The sequence below is a fragment of the Lissotriton vulgaris genome, chromosome 12, assembly GCF_964263255.1.
Source record: "Lissotriton vulgaris chromosome 12, aLisVul1.2, whole genome shotgun sequence".
NCBI lineage: Eukaryota > Metazoa > Chordata > Amphibia > Caudata > Salamandridae > Lissotriton > Lissotriton vulgaris.
Window position 1 is genome coordinate 113,380,691 of NC_141700.1, and position 18,576 is coordinate 113,399,266.

General features: G+C 50.4%; 1 protein-coding gene across 2 annotated transcripts in view; it reads left to right on the forward strand.

The window, feature by feature from the left end:
• MINDY1 (MINDY lysine 48 deubiquitinase 1) overlaps positions 1–18,576 on the forward strand; it is a 77,373-nt gene that overhangs the window by 41,020 nt on the left and 17,777 nt on the right. For both annotated transcript variants that reach the window (XM_086947447.1, XM_086947446.1), the window contains one exon: positions 101–265. In XM_086947447.1, coding sequence (XP_086803573.1) covers positions 101–265 — 165 coding nt within the window. The remainder of the gene's footprint in view (positions 1–100; positions 266–18,576) is intronic.

Here is an 18,576-nt window from a genome sequence, read left to right on the forward strand (position 1 = left end):
TATCATTGGAGTTAAAAGTACAGCAAGAATCAAATTCATTGGAACACGTATATCCACGGTTTGCCTCCAGGTTCTGACCACTTCTTTTTTCCACCCACAGGACTACATGATTGCGTTGTCTTTGCAGCAGCAACAGCAGGGCCCTCCTGGAATGAGCGACTTGGAACTTGCCAGGCAGCTGCAGCAAGAAGAGTACCAGAACCAGCAGCAACAACAACAGCAACCGCAACAGCCACAGGCACCACAGCCGTCACCCGAACAGCAGGTAATCTTGAACTTTTACTAAAGTTTCACATAAGAGACGAAGAGGGCTGCATAAAACAACCATAGGAAGACCATATAAACTCTTTTAATATATGTCTGTATACCGCATTTATGCAGTTTCTAAGTATTTTAAGTAATGCGTGTTATTACCAAATCTAATAACACCTTTAGATTATTTAGTCTGACCTACATTTTAACATGAGCTACATAGAAACTGAGAAATACAATATAGTTACATATTGGAAGTACACCTCAGTGCCTATTTTTTGTACATGGGTGATAGTTTTGAAGTTTAGTCTGATAGGTGCATGTGATTTAGGTGCAGATGTACCTACATAGCAGCAACACACTGTACAAGAGACAAATTGAAATAAAATACCTGAAGAGGTCACAAGACCCTGGGGGGAGTGGGAGGGGCTGGCTTGAGCTGTGAATGATACTCTCCATGCCAAGAGGGTCAAGGGGAATAGAGCAGTGCAACGGAGAGGGACATAATTGAGGGTGGGTAAGAGCAGTGAGCTTTTGGAGAAGGGCAAACCATAGTAGTGATATGAAGCAGTGAATTGCTACTCAAAGAGAGTTCAACTCCTGGAACTGGAGAAGTGTTGTCGCCGGCTAGATTTAAATTTGGATGGTGATTCACAATCTGCATATTAACAGAAAGGTTGGTCACTTGTTTTTTCCTTCTCGAAATTTCCTAATTTCGTTGTCTTGAAATGCTACTGCTTCTTGTTGTCAGTATTTCACCAGAGGAGATGATCTTCATTGCTCGACGTGACAGGGTGTTTGTTGCTTTGTAGATGTAGGATCTAACCTTAAATGTGACCCCTGTGGCAATTGCTGAGCGTCAAAGTAATTTTTTTTTATTTGCAAAGGCCTGTTGCTCTTCAGTGATGTCCTGCTGGTTTGTGTAATTACAAAACCTAAGTGTGTGTTTCAAACCTTTGTTTAAATACAAAGTTCAGATTTATAATCTGGGAGACTTTGGTGTCCAGGTTCACTGTTGCCTGGTTGCAGGAGGGTGCTTTAAGGAGGCATGTGGACTATTTCTCAAAGTTGCTGAATACAATTGTAGTTGCACAACTGGTACCACTAATATGCATGTCTTGTATATGCATTCCTACCCCCCAGGACTCCTCCCTACCGTTGCCACAAATCCTACTCCGCGTCTTTTGCTTGTACATGCTTGCATACTTTCACTTTCATCTGTTCCCTCTAGTGCAGTGCTCTAGAAGTTTATTTATAGTTTGAGAAATTTGGGTTGTGTTTTTATCATTTCTCCTGACCTGTGGAGTTCAGGTTGCTTTCTTAGTGCATGCTGGACATTTACACATTTCATTTCTCAACATTTAAACTTCATTGTATCTTCTGAATCGTATGGTGATGATACTCCAGTGCTCGACAAATCCACTCGCATTTGCAAGGTAGAATTAATGAGGACGAGCTATTTTTAGGTCCTACTCGCCCTTTCTGGCGAGTAGGAAGACAAACTAACTTTTGTCCTCTGTCTTTGACAACGGAGTAAATGTGACAAGATAATATTTAAAGGCATTTTTATTGCTCACAAAGGGAATGAGCAATAAAGATGCCTTTAAATCTTGTTATCGTGTCCGTTTTGCTGGAGGTCAAGTAGGTTGCAGTTAGGTCGAGGAGATTTTCCAAGGTACTAGACCTGCAGGACTAGTACAATTTTCTGGATTTTTCAAGCCCTGTACTCCTATTACCCCTTGTTCCTAGGTGTCCTCTTCAGCACAGCACACTTGAGTGCACCTGCTTGCCTCTCCAAATTCGGATGATGAGCCAATGCTCTTTGAATCCTTTTGGTACTACCACTGAAGAGTGACTTGGAGTGTGGCCATTCAGTGAGCATGTCGAGCCCAGTCAGGGAAAGATTCTTTGGCTCATGCATGAAGCAAAAACTCCCTGAACATGAGGATCAACAAGGCTTTTTGTTCATCAAGTTTATTCGATCAATAGCAAGATCATACACCTACATAAAATCACATGACCTACAATATTTCATTAATAATAAAAAAACACGAGCGATTTAAAAATCATCATCTTCATGGTCCTATAGATCATTCACAAAATGGGTTATGGGATTATAGTGTAAATAAAATAATTGTACATTATTTTAAATTTTAAACTAAACATTAAAAAATGCATCAGCATTAACAAAACAATCCATAACTGTCATTATACACTGCAGTCCCTGTGAATTTTCTTGGTGCATACTTCCCCCTACGTATTCCTGAGTCCTGCTCCAAAATATAATTTTACCAGTTTAGACCTCTGCCACCAGGCGTAAAGCAGATATCTTGATATTGTGAAGACAATCCATCTTGTCGTATCTGATCTGAATACACGTAGAGAATGTAAGGGACGTGAGAACGACCGCAACCGACCGGCCGGAATAATCCATGATTTTCTCAGGCTAGCAGTAGAAGGGTTTTCTATAGTTTCTGGGGTAGAGCAACAGGACGGACACAAGGGAGTTACAGTAGCATTCGCCCAACTGCATTCCATAGCATTCAATTGTAAAATCCTCAATTGTATGTAAAGTGCTTGTGCCTGAGGGGGTTCGACATCATCCATATAAAAATCAAGCTTAAAACAACTTTTAACATTTAAGAATCTGGTGGTTAAAGTGCCAAGTGACCTGGTATCGGTGCAAGAAGAATCCATAAAAGCAGAGTACTTTTTTTAGGTCTCGCCTGTCGATGCGCATGCGCATCGAGCAAGCGAGACTATGGGGGCTTATCCACTCTTGATCCAACTTGCAAGGAATCGTGGCGATTCCTTGCAGTGCCCGTGACTTTTAAGCTCAATGCGCATGCGCATTGAGCTTAAAAGCGCGTGCACATCAGTTCCCTCAGCCGCACTCCAGGCCCCTGCTGCTTTCACACCCCCTCCCCGCTCCGCCCCCTCCCCTGCCCGCCGTCTGTTCCCTCAGCCGTCTGTACCCTGCTGCTTAACACCCTCTCCCCCGCTCCGCCCCCTCCCCGCCATGTCGTATTTCTCCTCCCCCCTCCCCACAGCAATGCCCTCCTAACAACACACACACCCTCTCCCCCGCTCCGCCCCCTCCCCGCCATGTCGCATTTCTCCTCCCCCCTCCCCACAGCAATGCCCTCCTAACACACAGAAGCCCACCGCAATCTATCTCTTTTGAGCTAAAACATCGAAGACACATCCAAAATACTTCAGGTTGTCCAATGGATGTCACATTACTCCTTAGAGTAGCCAGATTGTTTCAAGATAGCAGGGCACCAAGTTTCCAGTCACTGTCTTCTATTTAACAAATGTGTTTATGCTGGGAGGTGTAGTCATAATTTTCTTTCACTGAAGCTACAAGCAGATGTAAAAACGACATTTTTATCAGGCATGATAAAAAGCATCAGGGAGCGATCTAGCAACCCTAATATGCCCAAGAGCATGACACTGCTTTCTGAATAATCCCCCCGCCACCCCCCCCCCCCAAAAAAAAAGCTCCTGTTCTCCTTCATCTGTGGGGCTTCACTCTTCGCAAGCCAAGCAAATGGTTGAAATATAGAAACATCTGCTCTGACCAAAAGATTGTGAGTTCGAACTGTGGCAGGGCCTGCTCAGCCGTTCATCTTTCTTAGATCGAGAACTTAGGCACAGTTTGGCTAAAATTGCGTATATTTAAAGCCCTCCTAAAGACAATAAATGCTATGAAGTGCAATACAGAAATATATCATAACATCAGTGAAACTAACATGCCTGCCCCTGCTTCTCTAGAGGTGGGAGCTACAGGTGAGTAGGAGCAAAAGCACCTCCCCTCCCCCAATCTCCGGCCCGCCTTCCTGATTGAACTATACGTAAACTAATTAGGCCCACGCACAATTCATCACAGGACTTGACGAGGTGGGATGCGTACGAACGAGTCTTTGAAGGTGGAAGATGTTTGCTCCCTCCTGATCGCACCCCGAGCATGAGCCATAACTGGAGCCTGTAGCACGGGAAGCAGGCGGGACCTACCTCAAAGCCTCGCATATTTTTTGTAACAATATTCACAGCAAGATAAAACTTGGACAAATGTCACAGCACCTTCACGAGCACAGTGGCGTCTAAGAAGGTGCATCGTGCGTGTGCCCAGTCACGCAATGCCCTCCTAACAACACACACACCCTCTCCCCCGCTCTGCCCCCTCCCTGCCATGTCGCATTTCTCCTCCCCCCTCCCCACAGCAATGCCCTCCTAACACACAGTGCTCCCTGATGCAATGTATCTTTTGTTAGTCGCTCGCGCCGCATATGCAACCTATGGGCTTTATTTATAGAAGGTGCAACCTTTTTCGTCATTGCGCTGATAATTACTGAGACTTCTTTTGGCATCATTGCATATTGGGCATAGATGAAAATTATGCCCATCTTACGCTTTTGATCTTTAAAATATCCTAACAATAATTAGGTTTGGACATAATGACTATCGCCACAATATGGCCGCTATGAAAAGAGCGAACTATATGACCCGCGATGGGCACGCCCCCTCCAATTGACGCAGGTGTTCCGGTTTCTCTAGGCTCGCCGCGTTATTTAAACAAACCCAATACCATTGCGGTTTCCTGCCCGGCTCTCTGTTGCGGTTACGTGCACCAGCGCTCCAGCTGACCGCAACAGTCTTATCTCGGTAAGTCTTACGTTGGCAAGCTGACTTTTAGGCTAGTTCATTCTGTCGGTTTTTTTGCTTCTTGCCGTGACGGGTGGCCCTCTCATTATCTTCGCTTCATACGACATGTAGGAATGAAGGGTGTTCTATGATGGGGGCCTTATTATTTATGACTGCTTGCACTACGCGGATTTGCTGTTTTTTCTTCTCGTTACCTTTGCAGCTTACATACTGCGCTGGTTAGTTTTGCTTCCTTTATTTGCCATCCTTGACCCACTTTCAGACCTGGACTGTGTTCTTATCATGCACCGGGATCTAGGGGGGGTCAGAATGATAACCGTATGGAATTGATGCCCACTTTCCAGGGGGCTGGTGCTTTAACACCTCTTCTCTATCTATAATACAGTTATAATTCTCCCGTTCCATGATGTGGGCTAATATTTCTGGACTTCTTCCTGATTTTGTTTCTAACTTCTCTCATAGGCTGTTGGTATCCTGCCTATTTGGTATCGTTTGTAACTTAAGAGTTACTTGCAATGGGACGTCTTCTCTGCTCGGATGCACCATAGGAAAGATGCCATGTACCAGAGTAGGTGCTCTGGGTAGTAAGGAGTAGATAGCTATTTTATGGTTCTCCTTACTGAGCTTATAGCACTGTTTTAGTCAGTAGACTCAAGTGAGCCTCATATCCTGGGACATGGAAAGGATGCTACTGATTTGAGTTAATTATTTTCATTTAGGTCTAGCGGTGCCCATTATTGTACAAGCCTATCCATTATCAAGTGGTTTTACTGTTCTTACCTCTAGGCCTTCGCGCGATATTTTGAAGGTGTGTGCTTACTCATTAGGTTCCTTCATCTTGGCATGCTATCATGTTAATCCCACTGATTTTCCATCTTTTTAAGCGGAGTTGCTGTTAATAATACTTGTTTTTTTAATTCCATTCTGAGCCCCCCACTTCCTGTGCATGCTAACTGCTCTACTTGCACTTCTCTGTCCACTGCTTGCAAGCGTCTTTCATATGTACCATCACCTCTCACTCTGAATGGCATCTTCTTCTGCTTGCGATACTAAACTTCTATATTAGATTCTTGGTATATGTTACCTTTGCATGCCAGACTGTTTCTCCTCCTGCCTCCCTGCATGCCAGTTTCTCTCAGTCTACCCCCACATTATGTGCCCTCACCCTACCACTCTACCGCCCTCACTCTACCGCCCTCACTCTACCGCCCTCACTCTACCGCCCTCACTCTACCGCCCTCACTCTACCGCCCTCACTCTACCGCCCTCACTCTACCGCCCTCACTCTACCGCCCTCACTCTACCGCCCTCACTCTACCGCCCTCACTCTACCGCCCTCACTCTACCGCCCTCACTCTACCGCCCTCACTCTACCGCCCTCACTCTACCGCCCTCACTCTACCGCCCTCACTCTACCGCCCTCACTCTAACGCCCTCACTCTAACGCCCTCACTCTAACGCCCTCACTCTAACGCCCTCACTCTAACGCCCTCACTCTAACGCCCTCACTCTAACGCCCTCACTCTAACGCCCTCACTCTAACGCCCTCACTCTAACGCCCTCACTCTAACGCCCTCACTCTAACGCCCTCACTCTAACGCCCTCACTCTAACGCCCTCACTCTAACGCCCTCACTCTAACGCCCTCACTCTAACGCCCTCACTCTAACGCCCTCACTCTAACGCCCTCACTCTAACGCCCTCACTCTAACGCCCTCACTCTAACGCCCTCACTCTAACGCCCTCACTCTAACGCCCTCACTCTAACGCCCTCACTCTAACGCCCTCACTCTAACGCCCTCACTCTAACGCCCTCACTCTAACGCCCTCACTCTAACGCCCTCACTCTAACGCCCTCACTCTAACGCCCTCACTCTAACGCCCTCACTCTAACGCCCTCACTCTAACGCCCTCACTCTAACGCCCTCACTCTAACGCCCTCACTCTAACGCCCTCACTCTAACGCCCTCACTCTAACGCCCTCACTCTAACGCCCTCACTCTAACGCCCTCACTCTAACGCCCTCACTCTAACGCCCTCACTCTAACGCCCTCACTCTAACGCCCTCACTCTAACGCCCTCACTCTAACGCCCTCACTCTAACGCCCTCACTCTAACGCCCTCACTCTAACGCCCTCACTCTAACGCCCTCACTCTAACGCCCTCACTCTAACGCCCTCACTCTAACGCCCTCACTCTAACGCCCTCACTCTAACGCCCTCACTCTAACGCCCTCACTCTAACGCCCTCACTCTAACGCCCTCACTCTAACGCCCTCACTCTAACGCCCTCACTCTAACGCCCTCACTCTAACGCCCTCACTCTAACGCCCTCACTCTAACGCCCTCACTCTAACGCCCTCACTCTAACGCCCTCACTCTAACGCCCTCACTCTAACGCCCTCACTCTAACGCCCTCACTCTAACGCCCTCACTCTAACGCCCTCACTCTAACGCCCTCACTCTAACGCCCTCACTCTAACGCCCTCACTCTAACGCCCTCACTCTAACGCCCTCACTCTAACGCCCTCACTCTAACGCCCTCACTCTAACGCCCTCACTCTAACGCCCTCACTCTAACGCCCTCACTCTAACGCCCTCACTCTAACGCCCTCACTCTAACGCCCTCACTCTAACGCCCTCACTCTAACGCCCTCACTCTAACGCCCTCACTCTAACGCCCTCACTCTAACGCCCTCACTCTAACGCCCTCACTCTAACGCCCTCACTCTAACGCCCTCACTCTAACGCCCTCACTCTAACGCCCTCACTCTAACGCCCTCACTCTAACGCCCTCACTCTAACGCCCTCACTCTAACGCCCTCACTCTAACGCCCTCACTCTAACGCCCTCACTCTAACGCCCTCACTCTAACGCCCTCACTCTCCCTCACTCTAACGCCCTCACTCTAACGCCCTCACTCTAACGCCCTCACTCTAACGCCCTCACTCTAACGCCCTCACTCTAACGCCCTCACTCTAACGCCCTCACTCTAACGCCCTCACTCTAACGCCCTCACTCTAACGCCCTCACTCTAACGCCCTCACTCTAACGCCCTCACTCTAACGCCCTCACTCTAACGCCCTCACTCTAACGCCCTCACTCTAACGCCCTCACTCTAACGCCCTCACTCTAACGCCCTCACTCTAACGCCCTCACTCTAACGCCCTCACTCTAACGCCCTCACTCTAACGCCCTCACTCTAACGCCCTCACTCTAACGCCCTCACTCTAACGCCCTCACTCTAACGCCCTCACTCTAACGCCCTCACTCTAACGCCCTCACTCTAACGCCCTCACTCTAACGCCCTCACTCTAACGCCCTCACTCTAACGCCCTCACTCTAACGCCCTCACTCTAACGCCCTCACTCTAACGCCCTCACTCTAACGCCCTCACTCTAACGCCCTCACTCTAACGCCCTCACTCTAACGCCCTCACTCTAACGCCCTCACTCTAACGCCCTCACTCTAACGCCCTCACTCTAACGCCCTCACTCTAACGCCCTCACTCTAACGCCCTCACTCTAACGCCCTCACTCTAACGCCCTCACTCTAACGCCCTCACTCTAACGCCCTCACTCTAACGCCCTCACTCTAACGCCCTCACTCTAACGCCCTCACTCTAACGCCCTCACTCTAACGCCCTCACTCTAACGCCCTCACTCTAACGCCCTCACTCTAACGCCCTCACTCTAACGCCCTCACTCTAACGCCCTCACTCTAACGCCCTCACTCTAACGCCCTCACTCTAACGCCCTCACTCTAACGCCCTCACTCTAACGCCCTCACTCTAACGCCCTCACTCTAACGCCCTCACTCTAACGCCCTCACTCTAACGCCCTCACTCTAACGCCCTCACTCTAACGCCCTCACTCTAACGCCCTCACTCTAACGCCCTCACTCTAACGCCCTCACTCTATCTATCTATCGCCCTCACTCTATCTATCTATCGCCCTCACTCTATCTATCTAACGCCCTCACTCTAACGCCCTCACTCTAACGCCCTCACTCTAACGCCCTCACTCTAACGCCCTCACTCTAACGCCCTCACTCTAACGCCCTCACTCTAACGCCCTCACTCTAACGCCCTCACTCTAACGCCCTCACTCTAACGCCCTCACTCTAACGCCCTCACTCTAACGCCCTCACTCTATCTATCTATCGCCCTCACTCTATCTATCTATCGCCCTCACTCTATCTATCTATCGCCCTCACTCTATCTATCTATCGCCCTCACTCTATCTATCTAACGCCCTCACTCTAACGCCCTCACTCTAACGCCCTCACTCTAACGCCCTCACTCTATCTATCTATCGCCCTCACTCTATCTATCTATCGCCCTCACTCTATCTATCTATCGCCCTCACTCTATCTATCTATCGCCCTCACTCTATCTATCTATCGCCCTCACTCTATCTATCTATCGCCCTCACTCTATCTATCTATCGCCCTCACTCTATCTATCTATCGCCCTCACTCTATCTATCTATCGCCCTCACTCTATCTATCTATCGCCCTCACTCTATCTATCTATCGCCCTCACTCTATCTATCTATCGCCCTCACTCTATCTATCTATCGCCCTCACTCTATCTATCTATCGCCCTCACTCTATCTATCTATCGCCCTCACTCTATCTATCTATCGCCCTCACTCTATCTATCTATCGCCCTCACTCTATCTATCTATCGCCCTCACTCTATCTATCTATCGCCCTCACTCTATCTATCTATCGCCCTCACTCTATCTATCTATCGCCCTCACTCTATCTATCTATCGCCCTCACTCTATCTATCTATCGCCCTCACTCTATCTATCTAACGCCCTCACTCTATCTATCTATCGCCCTCACTCTATCTATCTATCGCCCTCACTCTATCTATCTAACGCCCTCACTCTAACGCCCTCACTCTAACGCCCTCACTCTAACGCCCTCACTCTATCTATCTATCGCCCTCACTCTATCTATCTATCGCCCTCACTCTATCTATCTATCGCCCTCACTCTATCTATCTATCGCCCTCACTCTATCTATCTATCGCCCTCACTCTATCTATCTATCGCCCTCACTCTATCTATCTATCGCCCTCACTCTATCTATCTATCGCCCTCACTCTATCTATCTATCGCCCTCACTCTATCTATCTATCGCCCTCACTCTATCTATCTATCGCCCTCACTCTATCTATCTATCGCCCTCACTCTATCTATCTATCGCCCTCACTCTATCTATCTATCGCCCTCACTCTATCTATCTATCGCCCTCACTCTATCTATCTATCGCCCTCACTCTATCTATCTATCGCCCTCACTCTATCTATCTATCGCCCTCACTCTATCTATCTATCGCCCTCACTCTATCTATCTATCGCCCTCACTCTATCTATCTATCGCCCTCACTCTATCTATCTATCGCCCTCACTCTATCTATCTATCGCCCTCACTCTATCTATCTATCGCCCTCACTCTATCTATCTATCGCCCTCACTCTATCTATCTATCGCCCTCACTCTATCTATCGCCCTCACTCTATTGTGGGGAGATATATATTTATATATCAATAAAAAGAAAAGCAGCAGCTTTCATAATACATTTTCGTCCCAGATACATTGTTTGATAATGTTCAGTATAAAAACTTTTATTTCATGTAATTTTTTAAAAGAAATTTGCTTTCCATCAGACTTATAAAAACGTTCCAGTCTTTTGTTACGTTTATATTCATACACATCTTAAGAGTTGCTCAAGGACCTTGACGAGTCCTTTATCTGTGTACAGGCCGTACCACGTGAATAACAGAAGCTCCTATTAAACTACACCTATCTTTGGGCTCATCATATGGTACATGAGCAGCTCTCAAAATGCGTGTGACTATCAATGTAACAATAGGACTGGAAAGTTTTCAAGAATACATGGAAAACAAATCTCCTAAAATTAAATCGTTTTTGTATCGAAGAATTTATATGTGGATGAAAGTATATTGAGAATTCTGCTACTTATCTTTATTTATTGACATTAATATGTAGCTCCCCACAAAAATACAATAGAGCACTTTCTAGCAGGATGTACACATAATAAATATGTAACATATAACAGTAGGCACCCTCAACCCCTCACCCTCACTCACCCTCACTCACCCTCAACCCCTCACCCTCAACCCCTCACCCTCTCACCCTCACTCACCCTCAACCCCTCACCCTCACTCACCCTCACTCACCTTCAACCCCTCACCCACCCTCACCCACCCTCACTCACCCTCACTCACCCACCCTCACCCACCCTCAACCCCTCACCCTCAACCCCTCACTCACCCTCACTCTCACTCATCCTCACTCTCACTCATCCTCACTCTCACTCATCCTCACTCTCACTCATCCTCCCTCACCCTCAACCCCTCACCCTAACTCACCCTCACCCTCACTCACCCTCACTCACCCTCACTCACCCTCACTCACCCTCACTCACCCTCACTCACCCTCACTCACCCTCACTCACCCTCACTCACCCTCACTCACCCTCACTCACCCTCACTCACCCTCACTCACCCTCACTCACCCTCACTCACCCTCACTCACCCTCACTCACCCTCACTCACCCTCACTCACCCTCACTCACCCTCACTCACCCTCACTCACCCTCAACCCCTCACCCTCACTCACCCTCAACCCCTCACTCACCCTCACTCACCCTCACTCACCCTCACCCTCAACCCCTCACCCTCACACAGTGCAATAGGTCTCGGAGCATTTGAGTTAGAGCTTTTAGAATTGTTTATGGCTTTTTTTATTTGTAATTCTTTAGCATTGGCTACAGGAAACAAAAATGCTAAAGATTTACAAAAAAAACCCATAAACAATTCTAAAAGCACTAACTCTAATGCTGCGAGACCTATTGCATTTCCAATGCTTGTTTAAGCTGAGGAACCATTTTTTGTAATAGACTGCAGATCATCCCACATGGTCCTTGATTAAAAAAACACTCCTTAATCTGTTCAAAACAAACCAATTGCTCTGTCAGTCTTTGAAGAATTAATAATTCCTTCGCCGCGTCCTTTACTGGGATCTGGGTATCACTGGTCCAGAGTCTTTTCCAAAACATAAGCACTTAAAGAACAATGAAGTTGGTAATAGACTTTAGTCCAAGATCAAGGTGTAAAGGAGTGTTCATTGGGAGATAAAGGATCGATCTTAAAAATGTATTTTCCATGACCACTAGCTGGTTTAAATGCTCCAGCCCCCCACAATTCGGGCCCATAGAGGGCCACACCCAACCCTTTGGCCTAATGTATTTCTAAGGTGGGAGAGATTGGGCGGAAGGCTGAACGTTTAACTCTTTTTACAATTCCACATGCCGGAGTGTCAGCGCGCTATTCTGGATTTGGGGAGTCCATGCCATGTTGTCGCTGATTCTAACTCCCAAGTAATCCAAGACCTTGACCTGTTCTAAAAGTTGGACACCCAACCTCACTTTCCCCTTGGTGGATTTCTAGGGATTAAAAGCCATACGTTTTTGTTTTTGTACAGTTTATTTCGAGGCCCTGGTCTTTGCATGCTGTCGCAAACTTAGTTTACACGTTCTGGATGCCCTTTGGGGTTTTAGACATGAGCAGCGCGTCGTCTGCGAATAACAGAGGGTATTAGCTTGCCTGCTAGTTTTGGCGGGTCACCTCCACAGTCATAAAGATCACTTATAAGCCCGTTTATATACAAAGTAAACCGGGTTTGGGACAGCACACAACACTGGCTCACCCCCTTAGAAACCAGTAAATTATCGGTTAAACTACCATTGGAGTTCCACCGGACTTTGGCATAATTCTCTTGGTGTAAACGGACCAAAAGTTGGAGCAGGCCACAGGGGAGTCCTAGGTCCCTTACGGCAGCCCAGAGCCTGATGCAATCTATGGATTTGAATGCTGTTTTAAGGTCGACAAACAGGACATACAGATGGCCCTTATTGATCTTGAATTCCTTCCAAATAAGCAAAAGAAAGCGGAACACCGGATGTAGGTTGCTCTTGGAGGCCCTAAAACCGGCCTGCAAGTGAGGGAGTATGCGGTTTTCCTCTATCCAACTATGGAGATGTGACAGGATCATTTTACTGAAGACATTCTGGGATACATCTAGAATGCCAATGGGCCTGTAATTTGCGGGGTTCCCTTTATCCCCTTTTTTGAATATGGGGATTATTTTGGCGCCCTTCTAAGTTGCGAGGATATCCCCCCTTGTGTGACACTGTATGTAGCAAAGGTCCCCATATATTAGGCTCCGATTTGTACAGATCTCCTGGTAGTCTATCTAGCCCTGGAGCTTTCCCGGTCTTCCACTACAGGCTCAGAGTTACAATCCCCCAGCTAACTCTACTGCCTCACAATCCTTTAAAGAATATAATTTCTGGAAGTACTCTTCCCAGACATGTGGCTGTATATGAAAGTCGTCTTCACTGACTGACTGGCTGGATTGCCCCTTTATAGAAAAGATGCCAGAATGACTAACAATCCTTCAATTTGGATGCCTCAAGTAATATCTGCGAATTTTTTACCTCCCAGCTCCTTTTTGCCGCATCCTGTATTCTCTTATAGAATCTTCTTCTGCTAATTCTGTCGGACCATATCCCTTTCTTTACTGCCGTGGTTAACTCCGTTCTGGCTTGCCTACATTCCTCATTATACCATGGGGAAGTATTTCTTTTAATCATGTTTAAACTGGGGCGTGGCCAAGCAACATGGCCGACAGGACGTGAGCTCCACCAGCTCCGTCCCGAAGACCGACAGAATCCTGCATTATCCTTTTGCCCGGGCGGTCCCGACGCCTGGAACCTGTGTCGGAACTCTCCCTGACCCACCTGGGACCGATGAGCTGCAGACGCGGTCCTGTACCCCTTCGTATTCGGGGATTTACACATTGCCAGAGGTAGCGGAGGCGCGCTGCGCTACGCAACGCCGAGGATCGGGCCTATACGGCGTGCGATACGCCTGATGCTGGCGGACAGGACGGGCACCGGACGAGACTCTGCGTTCTCCTGATCCCCTGGAGGCGACCTTGACCGGGGAGAGGTTGGCGGCTCTCCACCTCGGCGATCGGAGGTGAGAAAAGGAGCGGAGCGGAGGTGCCGTCCATCTTGGCCGGGCCCCGGAGGCGGAGCACCGCCCGGGTCGAGGCGGCTGCTGGTGATCGCCTGGGGGGCCGCTAGAGACGAGAGCTTTGAGGCGAGGGCTGTAAGTACTCTCCGTGTGTCGCCACGGCTGGAGTGGGGGTCCCGCCTGCATTAGTCCTTGACCTCGCCTGATCTTGGGGGCGGCAGCCGATAGGAGCAACGCGCCGGCCCCCTGTTGCCCCCCCCGGATTTTAAGACTGTGTTTGGCTCCTGAATATTACTACCCTGTTGCCCTGGGGGGCATGGAAACGGGCGCCCGCGTGGCCACAGTGGTCCTGCGCCCCCCTCCCCCACAAGTCCGCCATTTTCGTTGCGCCTGAGGGGAGACAGTGAAGCAGCGTGGCGAGGTGTGCCTGCCTATCGGCCGGCTGGCCACTGTAGACCCCTGCTGAGGGGGGGGGGGGGCGACCTAGGAGCTGTTGAGAGCTGTCTGCTGGCTGTTATCTGGCGGTGAGCGTCCTCGGGCTGCGTGAGAGGAATTTGAGCCCGCGCTGCCGCCTGTCCGGACCCCGGCTCCCATGAGGGGGAGCCAAGCTATGGTCTCCATTGTACTAAGGGGGTCGTGAGGAGCTGTACCTGCCTTGTCTCTATCCTGCGCTGCCTACTGGATTGGCTGATCTGCTTGTACTGAGTTGCCGGGACTTTGTGTGCGTTTCTAGGACGCCTATTATCCTTGTCCTGAACTTGTGTGGGAGGCTCCCCCAGGACCGGTGAGACCCGAGTGTGGTGCCTTGGAGTGCGTTGTTGGGGCGCTGCAGGTGCCAATATGACGGGCTGCACAGGCCGATCAGGGAAGACCACCCAATCCAACACGATAGTGCAGTACACTACCCCGTGTCTCCAGCCGCAGCGAATCACGCAGCAAACTGGAACGGACGATGGTGGAGAGGGGGCTGCGGAGCCATCCAGAGCTGAACTCCTTAAAGCTATTCAGGGGTCCCACTCTGCCCTGGAACGCCAAATAGAGATTGTTTCAGTGGATGTCAATCTCTTGCGGACAGACCTCCGCAAAGTAGCGGACAAAGTTTCGGATGCAGAGGGCAATATCACTCAACTGGAGGGGGAAGTGGCGTCTTTGAAGAAATCGCTTGCCCAAATCACCTCCACTACCCGTGCATTGGAACGACGTGCTGAAGATGCGGAAGGGAGAGCGCGCCGAAGTAATATCAGGGTCCTGGGGGTTCCGGAACGACTTGAGGCGGGGAACCCTGAACGATTCCTGGAAACGTGGATTCGTGAACGGCTGTGCCCAACTGGATTGTCCAGTGTCTTCATAGTGGAGCGGGCGCACAGAGACCTTGTGCCCCCTCCGCGACCGGGTGAGGCTCCTAGAGCTCTCATCGCGAAGATCCTGAACTACAAAGACCGGGATTGTATCCTTAAAGCGGCAAGAGAATCAGAGCCCCTCATGATCGAGAACAGTCGAATCTCAATTTATCCTGACTATACCCAACAAGTACAGGAGCAGAGGAAATCATATCTTGGGGCCAAACAGAAACTACGCGATATGCAGCTGCAGTACATGCTGTTGTATCCTGCCAAACTGAAGGTTCTGGCCCAGGGCCGTGCACACTTTTTCGAGACGCCAGCGGAGGTGTGGGAGTGGCTTGAGATCAGGGGGGATGATTTGCCCCCAGGGGAACGAAGAGGCCTGCAAGAGACTTGGGGTACCAAACCGCAGAGGAGACGTCGTGGTCGACGACGATCTGGATCCCGGGGTCCCCCTGAGCCTAGACCCACGGTGGGAGCTGATGGAGCTATCATTATGGAATCCTCGCCGGAGAGAGCGGGACCGGGGTCGCCTGGTGCTCATAACCCCAGTGAGGTATTGGTGCCGGACACCTTGCAAAAGACGCCCCTGAGTGCGGACTCGGCGGCCCCGGTGATCCCGGAAACGGCTCTGACTGACACAAGGTTGGAATAATACTTTCCCTTTCCTTTGCTCATGTTCATTTTGTTCCTTTGCTTGGCCCCCATTGTGACCGTATGCACGGATGTCCTCGGCCTGGGTGGCCGCCTGCTGATGGTGTGCTGGGCTGCCTCTTCCCCTTTTTGCTGTTGGGGCTCCCCTGGATATTGAACCATGTTCTGGGACTGGCGCTCTGGTGTCCTGGGGTGTGGGGAGGGGGGTTGGGGAACTGACCAGAGTTTGGAATGATGATATGTCCATCTTGCTGACAATACTGCGGGGACATGACCGGGTGCTTTTTCATGGGTTACTTCGGGGAGCTGGGAGGGAAGGTGGGTGGGTGGGTTTGGTTTGGTGTGTGTGGCTGTGGGGTGTATGGTTGGTATGGGGTGGCTGTGTACGTCCTGGCACTAGCGGGGGAAGGGCGGGGTGGCGTTTTTGGTTGTTGCTATCCTATTGCTCGTGGGTGGGGGGCGGGAACGGGGTTCTGCGAAAGTTTTGAGTGTTGGGGATGTTGGGGGGGTGGGGTGGGATTTACGACAGAGGTTCAATTGGCATCTTGTACACAATGATTCAGAATGGTGGGGGGCTCCTACTCTGGGTTGCGCCTCCAGGTTCATATGTGGTGGGGGCCAGGAGGTCCTGGTTTGTGATCTTCCTACGATATGGCCCGTGTGGGCACACTACTAAGACATGGGTTTCAAGTTTTTTACGTGGAATGTACGTGGCCTGTGCACCTCCACTAAACGACACAGGGTCCTCACCGTCCTCAAACGTCATGGGGTCTCTGTCGCCTGCTTGCAGGAGACCCACCTGGATGATGATGGTGCACAGCGATTGTCCAGGAAGTGGAGGGGCCAGATCTTCCATTCCTCCTTCTCTACATACGCTAGGGGGGTTCTCATCTGGGTGGCCCCGGGGACACCCTGTACTGTACAATATATAGACGCGGATATAGAAGGCAGGTACATATTGGCGCGGCTTCGGCTTGACGATAGGAAGCTCCTGCTTCTTAACACATATGCCCCGAATACCGATGACCCGTCCTTCTTCTCTCCGGTGCAGGATCTACTGGCTCCTAGCTTAGATGCGCCCCTCCTCTGGTTTGGGGATTTCAATTGTATTTTGGACCATGAGCTGGACCGCCATCCACCTAGGGCGGGCACTAAGGCCCGTATGACGGCGCGTCTGCGGGAGGTGATGCATAACCTTTGGGCTAGGGACGTGTGGCGCACTTGCCACCCCACCCAGAAGCTGTACACGTGCTACACTCCGACCCACGGTACGCACAGTAGGCTGGACCGCGTACTCGCGGCCAACTTCGACACTTCCGTTACCTTGTCCGTTACTCACCAGGCTCGGTATTTATCGGATCATGCCCCGGTGACGTGTGGAGCTCAACTGGGAGGGGGGGGGGGGGGGGCCTTCCTTACTCCACTAAGTGGGAGGCGTTCTCGCTTATGGGGTCCGGAAACAGTTGTTGTCTGACTTGCGAGACGCGGAGCTGGTGCTCCAACGAGCCCAGGCTCGTGCGGATCCGGGAGCACTGGATCCTCGGACTGAGAGTGAAGCCTCAGTGGAGATCCACGACATACTCACACAGCTTGATAAATTCACGCTGGGTCAATATAGGCAACGTCTTCACCGTGAGGGGGATAAGTCCGGGCGTTTATTGGCCTGGATTCTGAAGCGGGAATTTGCACCCGATAGGATAGTGGCCCTACGGAACCCTGCCGGGACGATGGTCCACTCTGAAATTGATGTTCTTGAGGTTCTTCGGGGTCATCTGCAAACTGTCTATGAAGCTGACCCATTACTCTCAGAGGATGGCAGTCAGTCGTATCTCGATGAGGTCCAACTCCAGACCCTGCTTGAAGCCGCGATGAAGGAACTGGACGCCCAACTGACGCTGGGTGAGATCACGGCGGCGATGGCTGCCCTCCCCCGCGCTAAGGCCCCTGGCGGGGATGGCTATCCGGTCGAGTTCTACCACGCGTTCGGAGATATTCTGGCCCCCCTCCTTTTGCAGGTTTATAATGAAGCCCTGCGTGTCGGTACTCTTCCGCCTACTATGAACCAGGGTGAGGTATGCATGATTCTGAAGCCAGGAGGTGATAACACGGATCCCGCGTCATATCGTCCTATCACGCTGCTAAATACTGATGCGAAAATCCTTACTAAATTACTGTCCATGCGCCTCGCCCCGCTCATGACTCGGCTAATCCACCCCGACCAATGTGGCTTTATACCGGGTCGTAACACGGCGATGAATTTATGCCGCCTGAATCATATATTACATGAGGTGAAGGGGAGGGAGGGCCCACACGTATTGGTCTCGGTGGACTTGGCCAAGGCCTTTGACACGGTGCATTGGGGCTATCTGCTGCAGGCGCTACAGAAAATGGGGTTTGGACCCCGATTTTGAGACTGGATCCGTGTGCTCTACAGGGAGCCCCGGGCCCGGGTGCGCCTGGGATCGGCTCGGTCGGCGGAGTGGTCACTTAAGAAAGGCACCCGACAGGGCTGCCCTCTCTCCCCTCTCCTCTTTGCTCTTGCAATTGAGCCCCTGGCTGTTTCCGCCCGCACTGAACTACAGTCTTGGG